General features: G+C 52.8%; 1 protein-coding gene across 4 annotated transcripts in view; it reads left to right on the top strand.

Annotated features, from left to right (window-relative positions):
- Positions 1–14,781, top strand: part of HNRNPUL1 (heterogeneous nuclear ribonucleoprotein U like 1) — a 36,755-nt gene extending 21,974 nt beyond the window's left edge. For all 4 annotated transcript variants that reach the window (XM_049902285.1, XM_049902283.1, XM_049902284.1 and 1 more), the window contains exons 8-15: positions 225–491; positions 1,688–1,810; positions 1,897–2,025; positions 8,637–8,805; positions 9,345–9,629; positions 11,022–11,311; positions 12,902–13,093; positions 13,636–14,781. In XM_049902285.1, coding sequence (XP_049758242.1) covers positions 225–491; positions 1,688–1,810; positions 1,897–2,025; positions 8,637–8,805; positions 9,345–9,629; positions 11,022–11,311; positions 12,902–13,093; positions 13,636–13,752 — 1,572 coding nt within the window. In that variant the 3' untranslated portion in view covers positions 13,753–14,781. The remainder of the gene's footprint in view (positions 1–224; positions 492–1,687; positions 1,811–1,896; positions 2,026–8,636; positions 8,806–9,344; positions 9,630–11,021; positions 11,312–12,901; positions 13,094–13,635) is intronic.
- Positions 14,782–15,111: the final 330 nt, after the last annotated feature.

The following is a 15,111-nucleotide window of genomic DNA, read 5'->3' as shown; positions in this document are numbered from 1 at the left end:
TCTCGGGCTTACATACTAGCAGCTTCTTGAAATTGCTTGTTTAACACCCACCCGTCTTGAGTCACCAGCTCCTAGGGCCTTAGGCAAGGAGAGCTTTGGTCTGGACTTTCTCCAAGCTGCTCCCAGGTGCTAGCCACCTCACCTGCATCCCGTCTCTCCCACTTGTGGCCCCAGTGCCTTACACCAAGCATTGGCACTTATCTTTCTCTGGCTTTTTCTCCAAGGACTTTGAATGTGGGAATGACGTGGAGCTTTCCTTTACCAAGAATGGGAAGTGGATGGGCATTGCCTTCCGAATCCAGAAGGAAGCCTTGGGAGGTCAGGCCCTCTACCCTCATGTCCTGGTGAAGAATTGTGCAGTGGAGTTCAACTTTGGCCAGAGGGCAGAGCCCTACTGTTCTGTCCTCCCGGGCTTCACCTTCATCCAGCATCTTCCCCTTGGTGAGCGGATCCGGGGCACTGTCGGACCAAAGAGCAAGGCAGACTGTGAGGTAAGTGGGGCTGGAAGACTGATGTGGTGGCCACCTTGCTGTCGAGGCAGAAGGGAGACCCGCAGCAGCCGGGTGGGGAAAGAAGCACAGGCTCGCTGCATGAGTAACCTCGGGCGAATTGCTCCTGGAGCCAGACTTCAAGCTGGCAGGTTCCCTTGAGTGTGAGGTGGGGGGTGCTCGTGTGGCTGAGGCCAGAGAGGGCGGGATGAAGGTGAGGTGCCTGAGTCTTAGGTTCCAAGAGGAGGTGCCCACGCTGCTCCTTCACTGAGGGTCAGAAGAGGAGAGAGGAGGTGAAGACGTGTCCTGAGAGTGTGTTCTGCCAGCCAGTGTTTTCTCAGGAGATTGGGTGACTCCACCTCCCGCCCGCCCCACCCTAGGGCTGTGTAAGGACAAAAAAGAGAGCTGGCCTCTGGGTAATAGGGCTCTAGGAGCTGGACCGATGAGCCTTTTCCTTAAAATAATGTTTTTCTAATATAGCAACAATTTGTGTTTATTCTAGAAAATCAAGAAGCATGAAGAAAATTAAAATTTTTTGTAATTCCATCATCTGCAAATACGCCTAGAGTTTTAGAGTTTATCCTGTTCTTTTTCCTGTACTTGGTTTTTTGTGTTTTATGCACGCACATTATTGATAAGGGAGACCTTCTGACTGAGCACTCTGAGATCCCGTCCCTTTCACTTGACATCATATCATGAGCTTTGACCCGCATGTGAAAACTTCTTTTTGAACATCTTTTTTAGTGGCCTCACAAAATCCAGCCGCCCTTTTGATGTTCATTTAGGTTGTTGTTTGTGTTTGCCAGCTCTGATTATACCGATTAGATACGGTGCCTGCGGTTGAGCGGACTTCTCCGTTCACTTTTCATCCCCACTCCTGGAGTGGGCAGGTGGCAGTGCGTAGCCTTCCTGGGCCTTTCCTTCTCAGAGACCACTTAATCCTGAACTAAGATTCAAATGCTAACGGCGACAGTGCTTGAGTGCTCACCTGTGCCAGTCCCTCTGCTAAGAGCCTGACAAACCTCGCCTATCTCCAGTGCTGTGAGGTAGATGCTGTTATTGCTTCCATTTTCCAGAGGCAGCCATGAGGATTGGGGTCACCCTCATGGTCGCCAGTGAGTTGGGTAGTGCCAGGCCGGACCACCATGCCACACCACCTCTGCTGCTTCATAGCACCCCTTCCTGGCCTGTTCTTGTAGATTCTGATGATGGTGGGCCTGCCTGCTGCCGGCAAGACCACGTGGGCCATCAAACATGCAGCCTCCAACCCCTCCAAGAAGTACAACATCCTGGGTACCAATGCCATCATGGATAAGATGCGGGTAAGGTCTCTCCTTACCCATCCTGCACTCCCCCGAGTGCTACCCTAAAGCCAGGACCACCACCCCTTACCACCTACTGCCCACAGGTGATGGGCCTACGCCGGCAGCGGAACTACGCCGGCCGCTGGGATGTCCTGATCCAGCAGGCCACCCAGTGCCTCAACCGCCTCATCCAGATTGCTGCCCGCAAGAAACGCAACTATATTCTAGATCAGGTACTTACTGGTGACCATCCTGTCCTCATGATGAGGGGGGAGGGAGCCTGTTAGGTACCTGGGGATTCCTCTCTGACCCTTTCCTTTTTTCCCCATAACGCTCCTGAATGCCATGCTGGTCAGGGGGTCAAGTGTACATGACCTTAGCAGTGCGGTCCCAGACCTCAGCACAGCTCCCTGAGCCCCGTTCATGGGTGCGGTCTGAGGCCCACAGTCCAGGCCCAGCTCAGACTCAATGTCAGCAGCCCCAAAGAATATCACCAGGGGAGAGCCGTTTAGCAAAACGGAAAGGCCATGGGTTTTGGAGCCGGACAGACTTGAGCTTGAAGCCCAGACCTGCTGCTTCCTAGCTGTGGACATCTAACTTTGTTCTCTGAACCACAGTCCTCTAGTCTTTAAGGTGGGGATCATAACGGCACCCATGTACCTAACACAGGACCTGGCACATAGTAGGTGTCAGTTACAGAATAGGTCTGATCCCAGCTTCTTTTAGTATGTATTTATGACTAGCCAGTGTACAGCTAAGTCATGTATTTCCTGCCTGCAGTTAAGGGTGGGGTTCTTCACGTCAGGGGATCTGGATCCCTGTCCCGGAGTCATGAATTCCACACGTTTACTGCCTGTGTGATGTCATCCTTGACATTTGTTCTGAAAAGGGCTTTCTTAAGTAGCAAAGGATGTTTTCTTATTTCTTGCATTTTAGCTTCTGCGGAAAAGCCTCCGTTTCCCTCAGCCGTGCTGTTTGTGCTTTCTCAAGAACGTGTGTGTGAGCAAATGTGTAAACTAAAGTAGCTGCACTCCCCCCTCAGTCACCTTGAGTTAAAAGGGGCCCTGAGAAGGGCAACCCAGTAATGGTGGTTGGCTTGTTAGAAAGGTGGTTGTGGTTGGAGGGCCCTAGCTGGTCAACAAGAACTCCCAGGTGTCCAGGTTGCCTTGGCAGAGGGGTGAACATCCTACACAGGACAGTCACGTACAGGATAGCCAAAAAGCCTTTCAGGGTAATCCCCCCAGGTCATCCCATCAGTAATACGTGCACAAGCCTCCCTGTTTGAAGACTTATTTGCTGGTGCTTTTGGTTTTGGCTGTTGTTTTTTTAACTCCTGGCCTCACTCTGCCCTATTGTCCTTGTCAGGCTTGGCCCAGTGGGCCTCGTTGCCCTGAAGGGTTAGAGCAGTGGTGTTTAGCATCCCGAGGGTGCCTCTTTTGGATGCCTCAGCAACTGTTCCCTGCCTGCCCTTTTCTCAGTTTGCCGGTAAAATCCATTTCAAAAAGGTGGCCCAGTGGTATAGGCCCCGTAGTCACGGGTGGGGACCTCAGCTCAGGACGCCTAAGCACACGGGTTTTCTCTGAGGGCAGGACCCCAGCGCCTCAGCTGCCTTGTAGCAGCGGGGGCACTGTCAGTGCTCACCTGGTGCTGGCTGGTCCAGGGGCAAGGTCCAGGGTTGGGCCAGGTGTCCTGTGGTCTTCTGGTCAGGTAACAGTGAGAGAAAGAAAAGACCCATGGCTGTAAAAGTGGGAGAGCAGGGCTCCCTGGTTAACCACATAAGGGAGGACTGTCTTGGGGCCTGAAGCTGCCGGTTACTCGGGCCTGGGAAGGGAGTCTAAAGCCAATGGTTTTCCTTGCTTTGGTGTGAACCCCGAAGGTGGATTCTAGAAAACTTTGGGTGTGAGTTGAAGGAGTGCTTTTGTGTGTGGAGGTAGGTAGGAAGGTTTAGAGCAGACCCTGGCCAGTTCCCCGCGCTTTCCACCCTGCCAGCTCTGGCAGTGAAGAATTAGTTGAAGCGTGGCTGTCTCCTGAGCTAGATGAAGTCTCCACACTGTAGACCAGCGCTGCAGTCAGAGTCCCTCAGCCCCCTGGTCTCAGCCCAGGGTCATTTCCCATCTCTGGCTTTCCAGAGCAGTTAGGTCTCCCCACACTTGTTTCTTGTGTGTCTCCTGTTATGTAGACTGACCTCGGAAATGCCCACTCATGAGAAGGGAGGAAAATGTGCCTACGGAAGCCAGGCAGGGCTGTCTGATCCTGGATTCTGGCTTGGTCGGGTCAGGACCCCCAGCTGCTCCCGCAAAGATGTATCTCTTGGGCCACAGGCTCTCAGATTTCTGAGGCTTTGACCTAAACTCCATGAGCACACAAGCAGCCTCTTGAGACCATATGGGCAGTGCAGCTGTGGAGCGCCAAGAGGAAAAGGTAGTCAGGAGGTGGGTCAGAGGGGAAACCGAGGCCTCAAAAAGGACAGGAACCTGTCCAAAGTCACAGCTGATTTACTGGTAGAACACAGATCTACTGGCTTCTGAGATGGCACAACTGAGAGTATTGGTACTGCTGTGAGGGTCTGGGCAAGCTGTGGAGGGGCTATCTGAGCCAGGACATGAAAGATTACAAGAGTTGAGGCTTTGTGCACAAAAAAAAAATTTTTTTTAAAGAGTTGAGGCTTTGTGCTGAGGGCAGTTGGGAGCTGTGGCCACATTTAGTGAAGTGCTGAAGAGAAGACAGAAGGAGTAGAAGACGCCGTTGCTTCAGGTGGCTTCTTGGGGTCCTCTAAGTGGATAGCCTCTGGAACGAGACGCTGCCTAGCCTGAGCCTGGGCTACCAGGGGACCTCGATACTGCTTACAGGACAGGAGTTGCCCCTCTGAGGCAGCAAAGTTGCCTTCCTGGAGGGTTCTGGGTGGGGCAGCACCAGGGCCGTGGTGCCCAAACCCTCAAAGAGTTGAGGGCTGCAGGCTAGGATTTCCCATAGAGTGCTGTAACAGCCCAGAGCCAGGCCAGGCACTGTCAGAAGCACCACTGGAAGTGATGACACCACCAACTGAACTCGGCCTTCAGAACATGCACCTCTAGGCCTGCTTTTTGTCCCTCTTGGCAGGTGCTACACTTTTGTCTGAAACAGAAACCCAGGCTCGGGCAGAGGCCCAGAGTAAACTGCTTCTCGGTAGGCAGTGGGGAAGGGCTGTTCCTTCTGCCCCTTCCGTTCTTGATGCACCAGCCACTTCTCCTCCTACAGGGTGCTTCCACTGGGGCTCCTCACTGTGAGTCTGGAACAAATTCTTTCCTCAGCGGCCTTAAGTGTTCTCCCCCAGGATTCAGCCGGGCTTCCCTCCTGCCAGCCTGCCACTGCCGAGTGGGACATGTGAGAGTAGATGGGGGAGAGTGGGGCTTTTCGAACTTCAGCCGTGCTGCTTCCTCAAGCCCCCAGACTGTCACACCCACAGTTACTCCTGCAGCTCCTCGCTGAGAAACCAGCTGTCCCCTGGCCCACATTCCTGGGGTTGGGGGACTGGGGAACACAGACAGCACCCAGACCTTGTCTTAAGGCTACATCTTCAAGCAGGGTGGGACCGGGAGAAGGAGGAGTTAGGCGGAGGGAACCCACGCAGCTGGAAAAGCTGACCTAGCTGTTGTGCTAGCCTGTCAGTTTCCTAGCAACAGCCACCAGCAGCCCCTGGTGGCCACAGCAGTGCTGGGCTGGTCCGGGGCTCTGACCTCACAGTGTTTGCTGTGGCAACAGCCCCCGGCAGCTAACTCCCTGTCTTAGTTCTCTAGTGCTGCTGTAACAGAAATACCACAGGTGGGTGGCTTTACCAAATTCATTTTCTCATAGGTGAGGAGGCTATAAGTCTGAATTCAGGCTGCTGACTCTAGAGGAAGGCTTTCTCTCTCTGTTGGCTCTCGAAGAAGGTCCTTGTCTCTTTGAGTTTCCGCTCCTGGGTGATCTTCAGGTGGCTTTATATCTCTCTTCCCCCATCACTGCTTCTCTTGCTTGCTTGTTTGATCTCATATCTCAAAAGAGATTGACCTTAAGTCATACCCTACACTAATCCTGTCTCATTAACTTAACAAAGACAACCCATTCCCAAATGGGTTTATAACCACGGCCATAGAGGCTAGGATTCATAACACATATTTTAGGGGGGCATACAATTCAATCTAAAACATACCACCCCTCGGCACCCCCAGAATTAGTTTCCTTGCCACATGCAAAACACATTTACCCCGTCATATCATCCCAAAAGCTTTACATCAACTCCAAGTCCAAAATCTCATCTTCTGAACTTTCCCTGGGGAACAGGAAGTCTGTCTTTCCCTGGTATGTGTGTCGGCTGATTGGCTTCCAGAACAGCTGCACCCACAGCCCAGATCTCCCAGCAGGGTTGCACTGGGCTTGTTGGCCCTGGCCCAGCCACAGCCCAGCTTCGTGTTCCTCATGTCTTGTACTTCATCCTTTACTCCAACTTGGTTTTCTTCGAGACTTTCCAATGGGAAGCATCACCTGAGAGTGATGTCGGTTCTGTTTGTCATATTTTTACATCCACTCTCTGTTGAGTTCTTTCTGTGCCACATGCCAAAGACTTTCACATCTGTTGATCCTTACCAAAGCCACGGGAAGAGGGTGATAGGATCCCTGCCTTTCAGCTGAAGAAATGTGAGACTCAGACTAATTAGGTGACTTGTCCACAGTCTTACAGGTGGCAAAGGACAAGGCTGGAATTTCAACCAGCGTTCCTTCCTCAGAGCCTGTGTTCCTCCCACCCATCCCACTGTCCCTGCATTTCTGTTTGGGAGACCACTAAAATGTAACCTTGTCCTTGGTCTGAGGGTTGCTTCAAGTCAGTGTTACAGAAAAATATCTACAGCCCCCACCCCCTGACCATCCTTTCAGTGGCAGCTCACATCTGTTGAGTGTTGGCTGCAAGCCAGGCCCTAGGCCAAGCCAAGGGCTCTTACTTACGTAAACATAGTCTTTACGAGGACTGTATGATGTTCACACTGCCTTCCCTTTTCAGGGCTTGAGACTCGATAAACACAGTGAGTTGATTGGGTTGCTATGAGTTGGGATCGACTGGACAGCAATGGGTTAAGCTGATTTTACTCAAGAGCAGGCAGGGTCTCTGAGGGGAGGTCACTTCCCTGGGCCGCACAGGTCTGAATGGTCAAGTGAGGTTAGGGCCAAGGTCTGCCGAGCTCTCCCAGTGTCCCAGTGTGCGGCCTGCCTCTGGCCAAGGTGTTTCCCACCCGGAAGGCTGGCATGGCTCCAGGAGACTCAGGCTTCTGCATAGCCTCCCGCCCCCGTGTCGTTCTTCAGCTTTCTCGGTTGCTTTTGTGGTCATCTTCCTCATCGGTCCCTGACCAGCCCCAGGAGGGAGGCTTTTCATCCCCGTTTTACACGTGAAGCTACACGACTGGCCCCAAGCGAGTTAGTGGCCAAACCAGGATCTGATTCTGGGCACTTTCCATCTTGCTGGATTGCCCTTTAGAATAAAACTTTGTCCATTTCTACATTCCGCTTTACAGACCTGCTTCCCTTGGGTCCCTGTCAGAGCCACTGAAAAGTTGTTTAAATATAGGTCTTTCTCATCCCCCAGTTCTGCTCAGTCCCAGAGTTTGCAGAGGGAGGGATACCTGTCTAGATGCCTGGGTCCCACTCCAGAGATCTGGACCCTGGAGGGCTCCAGTGGCGCTTAGACTGCTGTCTCTTACAGTAGCGGCCAGGTGATTCAGATATGCAGGCTGAGTCCGTGGGGCCCTGGGGTTCAACAGACCTGGGTTCTGGTCCCAGAGTGTGGGAGCTATTCAGTCAGTGGGAGCTGTTGCATTACCATCCTCAGCTAAGGATGCCCTAGAGCACTGTTCTGTACCCCCACTGCCCAGGATGCACCTGCCCATCCCATTAAAAGAAAAAAAAACCGCTACTGTCAAGGCGATTCCAACTCATAGCGACCCTGTTGGACAGAGTAGAACTGCCCCATAGGGTTTCCAAGGAGTGCCTGTTGGATTCGAACTGCTGACCTTCTGATTAGCAGCCGTACCTCTTAACCACTACACCACCAGGGTTTCGGCCCATCACACAGAGGAGGGGAAAATTAGTAGCAAAACTACTTGCCAAAAGCATGGCCTTGCCAAACTGTCTGGTTGGTTAAGAGTTTGTGGGTGAGGCTGATGTTTCAGAGGAGGGCCGAAGCAATAGAAGAACCAGAGTGTTGATGAAAACCATTTATGCAGCCATTAAAGGGGCTGGTCAATTAATGGCACACTCATTCTACAGATACCATGCAGTCAATAAGAGGGAATGCAGGCACAGAAAGGTGTCAGAAAAACATCGTGACGTGAGAAGAGGCTACAGAAGAGTATGCGTAGTAAATACAGTTCATTCGTGTTAAAAATCACGTCAGTACTCCTAGGAGTGTACACAGGAAATTCAGTACAGGTTCCCTCTGGGGAGCAAGGCTGGTGGGAAGCCAATGGAGGGATTCAAGCTCTAGACTTTATACCTCGTTCTCTGAATTTTTTACAAAGGGCATGTATTACTTTTAGAATGGGCTGGAAAAGTGCAATTCCAATAACAATGAAAATTAAGAAGCCAGGCCCAACCATTAGGAATCACTTGTCCCTGTGCTTGGTGGCAGCCACTTTCCAAGTCAATTCCATGTCTAAGGATGGACTCAAGAATCCTAAATGTTAAGAAGGGCAGTTTCCTGAGTTTCTGTGCTCAGAGGAAGAACCAATATCCTTTTCTCAGTCCTTGGCCTACGTATTCTCTCTCAGAGGGAAAAAAAACAGCTCGTAACGTACCAAATATGCCATCTCTTGCCTCTTCTGTTACCTACCCCTAGACAAATGTTTATGGGTCAGCCCAGAGACGAAAAATGAGACCATTTGAAGGCTTCCAGCGCAAAGCTATTGTAATTTGTCCGACTGACGAGGACCTAAAAGACCGAACAATAAAGCGAACAGATGAAGAAGGGAAGGACGTCCCAGATCATGCTGTATTAGAAATGAAAGGTACGAAATGATGGGTCCCAAACAGACGTCACAGCAGGATCTGTAGGTGAAAAGGCTCTTCCCCAGCCCCTTAATCACTCCTTTGAGCTTGCTCTCTATTTGCTTCTGCCTTGCCTCTTCTCTGCCCAACATAGCTGTAGATGGAAACATTACCCGTGTGTCTTTTGTGAGGATTTTCAGATTGGATGGGGCGGGGACAGCCTGAGGGGAAGGATGTGTGAGCAGAAGCTGAGAGACCTAGATGGTCACCCTGCCTCTGGCACTGCTAGGTGGGCTGCCTGGGTGAGCCTATTTGCTCCTTTATAAAAATAGGGATAGTGATGCCACCTGCCGGACCCACTCCCAGGAGTGAGGCTGGAAGGAGGCAAGCACCATGGTTAGAGGCTTAGCTGTCTCTTAGGGGGGAGAGAAGAGGGTCTCTCTTTCTTGCTCACCCTCTCCTTTCTGGCTGGCAAGTGTCTTGGGAGTGGAGGGCACTAGGCCTCCAAAGATACTGACCTCCGTTCCTTGTTCCCTCTGGGGTCCTCTGTTCCTCCTAGCCAACTTCACATTGCCGGACGTGGGGGACTTCCTGGACGAGGTTCTGTTCATTGAGCTGCAGCGGGAGGAAGCAGACAAGCTGGTGAGGCAGTACAACGAGGAAGGCCGCAAGGCTGGGCCACCCCCTGAAAAGCGCTTCGACAACCGAGGCGGTGGTGGTTTCCGGGGCCGTGGAGGTGGTGGTGGTTTCCAGCGCTACGATAACCGAGCACCCCCTGGGGGCAACCGAGGAGGCTTTCAGAACCGAGGGGGAGGCGGCGGTGGAGGCGGCAACTACCGAGGAGGTAAGACATCCACCAGAGAGGTCTCCCTGCTTTTCGTCCCCAGGGCAGAGTCGGGCTTCCTGACTGCTGCTTTAGTCTGCAAATGTGCACTGGCTGCGGGCTGAGCTCTGACAGCACCAAGACCAGACTCGGGGCCTCAGGGAACCCCCGGGCCCGCACTCCCCTGGGCACTGCACCCGCCGAAGCCTGTCACCATTGCGCATGGCACATACTCTGTCATATTGCCATCGATTCTGTGATTCTTCCTTGAGAAGAGGGGCCAGACCTGGTTTCCTGCCATCCTGGATCCCAACTGAGGACCTGGCACCAGGCAAAGGTTACCACTGCCGTCGGGTCAATTCCGACTCTTAGTGATCGTACAAAACAAAGTAGAATTGCTCCGTAGTGTTTCCAAAGCTGTAAATCTTTATGGAAGCAGATGGCCACATCTTTCTCTGGGAGATGGCTGATGGGTTCAAACCACCAACCTTTTAGTTCGCAGCCGAGCACTTTAACCATGGCATCAGCAGGGCTCCTAAGGCAGGTGTTAGGATGGTTTTTTGTTTTTAAAATAGAGAACCAGACTGAGAGATGTTAATTTGTCCAAGATCGCCCAGCTAAACCCAGAGCTGAGAGTCACGTAATTCAGAGCCCAAGTTCTCAGTCACTAGTTCTGCTGTGTATGAAGAAAGTGTGTGTTCATTGACTAACAAGCATGTCCTGAGCCTGCTGTTTCAGTCTCGTGCTAGATAGTTCTGGGGACACAGCCATGACACACGCATCACCCTGCAGTGACGCCCAGAAATATTCTGGGCTGAATGGGAAAGCCCAAGGAAGCTGCGTGCACAGGTGGCAGCTGATCCAGGGGCAGCAGGGTTCAGGAAAGGCCTCCTGAGGCGCTGATATCTGAGTTAAGTCCCAAGGTGCAGGAAGACTTGGCCAGAGGAAAGGAGAAGGGCTCCAGGGCAGAAAAACAGCTGCACAAACGCTTGGGCGTGCAGGCCACTTGGCCAAGCCTGAAGAGGACGGGGTCTGATTGGTTCGTGGCCATCGCCAGTACTTAGTATCCCTCTGCCTTGGCATCTCTTTGTAGTGTGCTCAACAAGCGCTGAGATGCTAGGGCCACCATAGTAGCCAGGACAGCTGTGGTCCCAGTCTCCTCAGACCCACAGTCCAGTCGGGGAGACAGACTTAGCAGCAGACGGTAATGACCTGGAGCTCTCAGGGCCGGGACTGGGGGTGCTGCCCAGGGGTCTGGGGGGCCCAGTGGGGTTGCTTTATTGGCTTGCTTTAACTGAGCTCCTGCTTTGTGTCTGCCCATGCTGGGGACGCAGCAGTCGCCAAGGCAGACCAGTTCCTGAGGCCTGCAAGTTGAGAATGATGGGCCCTCTCCTCTGGATTTCTCCCATGCAGGTTTCAATCGCAGTGGGGGTGGTGGCTACAACCAGAACCGCTGGGGTAACAACAACCGGGATAACAACAACTCCAACAACCGAGGCAGCTACAACCGGACCCCCCAGCAACAGCCGCCGCCACAGCAGCCTCCACCACCACAACCGCCGCCACAGCAGCCGCCGCCGCCACCCAGCTACAGCCCTGCTCGGAACCCCCCGGGGGCGAGCAGCTACAACAAAAACAGCAGCATCCCTGGCTCCAGTGTCAATACCAGCACCCCTACCGTCAGCAGCTACAGCCCTCCACAGGTGAGAGAGAGAGAGAGAGCGTGTGTGTGTGTGTGTGTGTGCGCGCGTGCGCACGTCCATGTGCATGTGCACGCTCAGCCCCAGCAGGTGAGGGGATGGAGCCAGGGGAAGAAATCAGCACATGCTCCAGCCACAGGTCTCCTTCAGCCCTGCCTTTCTTTCTTCTTGGCATTGATTGCTTTTGATAGGGGTGGACCCTAGACAGTCCTGGATCCCCTCCAAACCCTGGAGGAGACTGGGACCCTCCCAGAATCTACCGGTTCTACCACCATCCAGGGGATGGGCTGGAAGCAAGGACATTTCTCCTGGCTGAGTCACTGACCTCATGATTCCCCAAGAAGGCACTTGTTTGGAATCACCCCTTGCCCAGGCTGTAAGAGGCTGACCCCTTTTTCTTCAGGATGTGAAAATTGAGGCCCAGGGAGAGGGAGGGCATCCAGGCCCTGGTAATGGACTAGAGGTGAGACCTTACGTCCTGCACTGAGGTTCATTTCCTGTGCTGATCAGGCTCAGTGCTTGTGCCCAGTCTGTATGTACAGGCTCTGTGTAAACAGAGGACTTGAACATTCCCATACCTGTTGCCGCCAAGTCGATTCCAACTCATAGTGACCCTATAGGACAGAGTAGAACTGCCCCATAGCGTTTCCAAGGAGCAGCTGGTGGATTCGAACTGTTGACCTTTTTTGGTTAACAGCCATAGCTCTTAACCACTGCGCCATGGAACAGCCATTTCCGGGGTACCTTCTAAGTGTCAGGCCTTGGAGCAGCTACCAGGACACAGAAATGAATGGTTACCAGTCATGGTCTAACCATTTTCTAGAATGAGTCAGGCCAGCACACGTTCCAGCCCCAGACCCACAACGGCCTGGTTTTGTGACCTTGGACAAACAGCTTCACCTCTGAGCTTCATTTTCCTGCCTAAAGGACTAGAGCTGTTACAGAGTTCACATCTGAGTTTGTTGTGAGGGATGGGTGGCATTGTAGCTTAGTGGCTAAGAGCGCAGGCCCTAGAGCTGACAGAGCTGAGGTCTCCTCCTGGCTCTGCCACTTTCTAGCTATGTGACCTCGGCCCAGGGATCTCATCTCCCTGAGCCTCAGGTTTCTCCTTTGTAAGTGGGGTTAGTAACGGAACCTCCATCACAGAACTGATAGGAGGATTGTGTGTATTAATGACACATCCCGGACTTGGGGAGCACTTAGGAAACCGCCCCTCCTGGTTTTCTCAGGTCTTCCAGTAACAACTACCGCACTTACTGAGTGCCTGCCAGCCATGACTGTGCTCAGTGATTGCCCAAGGTGATCCACAGGGGCAAGTTCTGCTGTGATTCTCGTTTTACAGAAAAGGAAACTGGGACTTCAAGAGGTGCCATGTGCTTGCCCCCCAGGCTCTCAGAGCTGGGATCAGAGTGAAGAACACAGCCCTTCATCCCTGCCCTGTCCTGCATGGTGACAGAGCAGACCCCTCCTCAGCCCCAAAACAACCTCTACCAGGGCTTTCCTTTGTGGGCCAACTGCTTATGAAGACCCTTTCTCCATCCCAGCCGTGAGCTGGCGGTTTGACAGCTCTGCTTTTTTTTCCCAACTTTCCAGCCGAGTTACAGCCAGCCACCCTACAACCAGGGAGGTTACACCCAGGCCTACACAGCCCCACCGCCTCCACCTCCACCACCACCTGCCTACAACTATGGGACATATGGGGGGTACAACCCGGCCCCCTACACCCCGCCACCACCCCCCGCTGCACAGACCTACCCTCAGCCCAGCTATAACCAGTATCAGCAGGTAGGTACCAGACTGGACGCTGACTGGGTAGAGAAACCTTCAGGGGCCCCTGCCTGGATGTGTGTTCCCAGGCTTGAGTCTATTTATCCCTAAAAAGATGGCAGCCTGCTGGCCTTGGTGCTGGTGCTCCGCAGTACAGTGCTTCGGAGCTGTGTACTGAGTAACCGGTGTTGCAGCCCCTCTGCATGGCTGTGTAGGGTCTGGCAGAGAGGGCCCACAAGCCTGCTTCAGCACTGCAGCCAGTGCCATTCCTATTGGCTGCTGCTCGGGCCACATACCTGTTGGTGAATATTTTGAACATGCCATCTGGCTGTGCCTGGAAGGACATAGGTTAGCAAGCCAGGACACCTGGGCTGCGGTCCCTAACTGCCTGCCCACGTGGCATCAGGCCAGTCCCTTATCCTTGATTCCTCTGTCCGTCAGGGGACCCAGCTGTTAGCTGCCATCACTGTACCCATCTCTTCTAGGTGAGGGTGGGTCTGGAGAAAGGACAGCCTGGTGTTGGGGTCTGACCCCCGTCCTGTTGGTTTCTGTCTCCCCAGTATGCCCAGCAGTGGAACCAGTACTACCAGAACCAGGGCCAGTGGCCGCCGTACTACGGGAACTACGACTACGGGAGCTACTCCGGGAGCACGCAGGGCGGCACGAGCACACAGTAGCCAGGGCGCCCAGAGGCCCCTCCACCAGCGCCCACCTCGGCCCCTCCTCTGCCCCTGCCGGGTCCCGTGGTGCTGGGGGATGGGGCCACCCCAGGGCTGCCTCCCTCCAGCCCACTGCCTCCCTGCCAAGGGGCTTCTTCCCTACACAGGGCCAGGCTTTTCTCTCTGAATTCAAACAGGCAACAATGACCTTTTATTTTCTGTCGACCCCCGCCTCCTCCCTCCTCCTCCTCCTTCCTTTTTCACTAGAGAACCCTCCCCTCCTCCCTTGATCACACAGTGAGGCTCCAGTGACTGAGGGGAGGACCCCCCCCATCCAGTCGTGCCCACCCTCCAGCCCCTCAGCTTCCCAGACCCTCATGCAGTTTGTTGTAAATTCTTCCAGAAGCTGTTTTACTGTCTGCTTTTCAGGATTAAAAAAAAAATCAAAAACTTTAAAAAAAAAAAAAACCATGAGTTTAAAAAAGCAAAATGCAGAGGGAGGAAGCAGTGACCTTATTTTTTTTTGTAATTATGCTTTCCCCCCCGCCCCCTATTTTTTAGAATCTGTCAGTTTTTACTGTGGGTCGGCTGTTGGTATTTCATCAAGATAACCATCTCTTTGCTGAGTTCAGGTGACCGAGGAAGAGCCACACCCTCGAAACAAAACAAAACACACAACAAACCACAAAATCACCTTTAACCTAACTTTTTATACAATGTCTCAGTTCCCCATAACTTTGCACACAAGCTTCTGTGTCAAGTTGAATTGTAACTGCTTTTTTTGTATTTGGAGAGAGTGTGACTATTGAACTTGAAACCTTTTATTCTGGGCGTCCTGGTAGTTTCTGGTGGGACGAAACGGGCGAGGGGGAAAGGGAGGTGGAGGGCTCCTTCCCTCAGAACGTTAAGCTCTCCCACCGCCTCCCTCAGAGGTCTCTAGGTCCCAGACCTGGGAGTTTTTCCTACAGTGATCCGCTTCAATTATTTTTACTTTCCCTTGTCCCATATGTTTTAACGGGATTTTAACAAACTGCACTTATTAAGAAATGTGTTTGCCCTGTTTTGTTTCGTTTTGTTTTCTTTCAATAAATGACATGGCATCTCCTAGCAGGAAGGACGCAGGGATGGAACCCTAAAGTGTTACCACACTTGGCATTTAACCAGGATGGGGACCTTTTCAAGGGGCATTTATTTACTCATTCATTAAACCAACCTGTAATTACTGAGGGCTTCGTGTGCCTGGCCCTGTTTTTAGTGCTGGGGACGCCCCCTCTAGCTTCTTGGCGCCCCCAGTTTAAAATCCGCTAGTTGGTTTTTAAAGTGGTTCTTGGGTCCTTTACCCCTCACAGTCAATTGACACTCCAAAACCGGCAGGAA

Source organism: Elephas maximus, chromosome 11 (assembly GCF_024166365.1).
Source record: "Elephas maximus indicus isolate mEleMax1 chromosome 11, mEleMax1 primary haplotype, whole genome shotgun sequence".
NCBI lineage: Eukaryota > Metazoa > Chordata > Mammalia > Proboscidea > Elephantidae > Elephas > Elephas maximus.
This window is presented reverse-complemented; position numbering and strand designations above follow the sequence as displayed.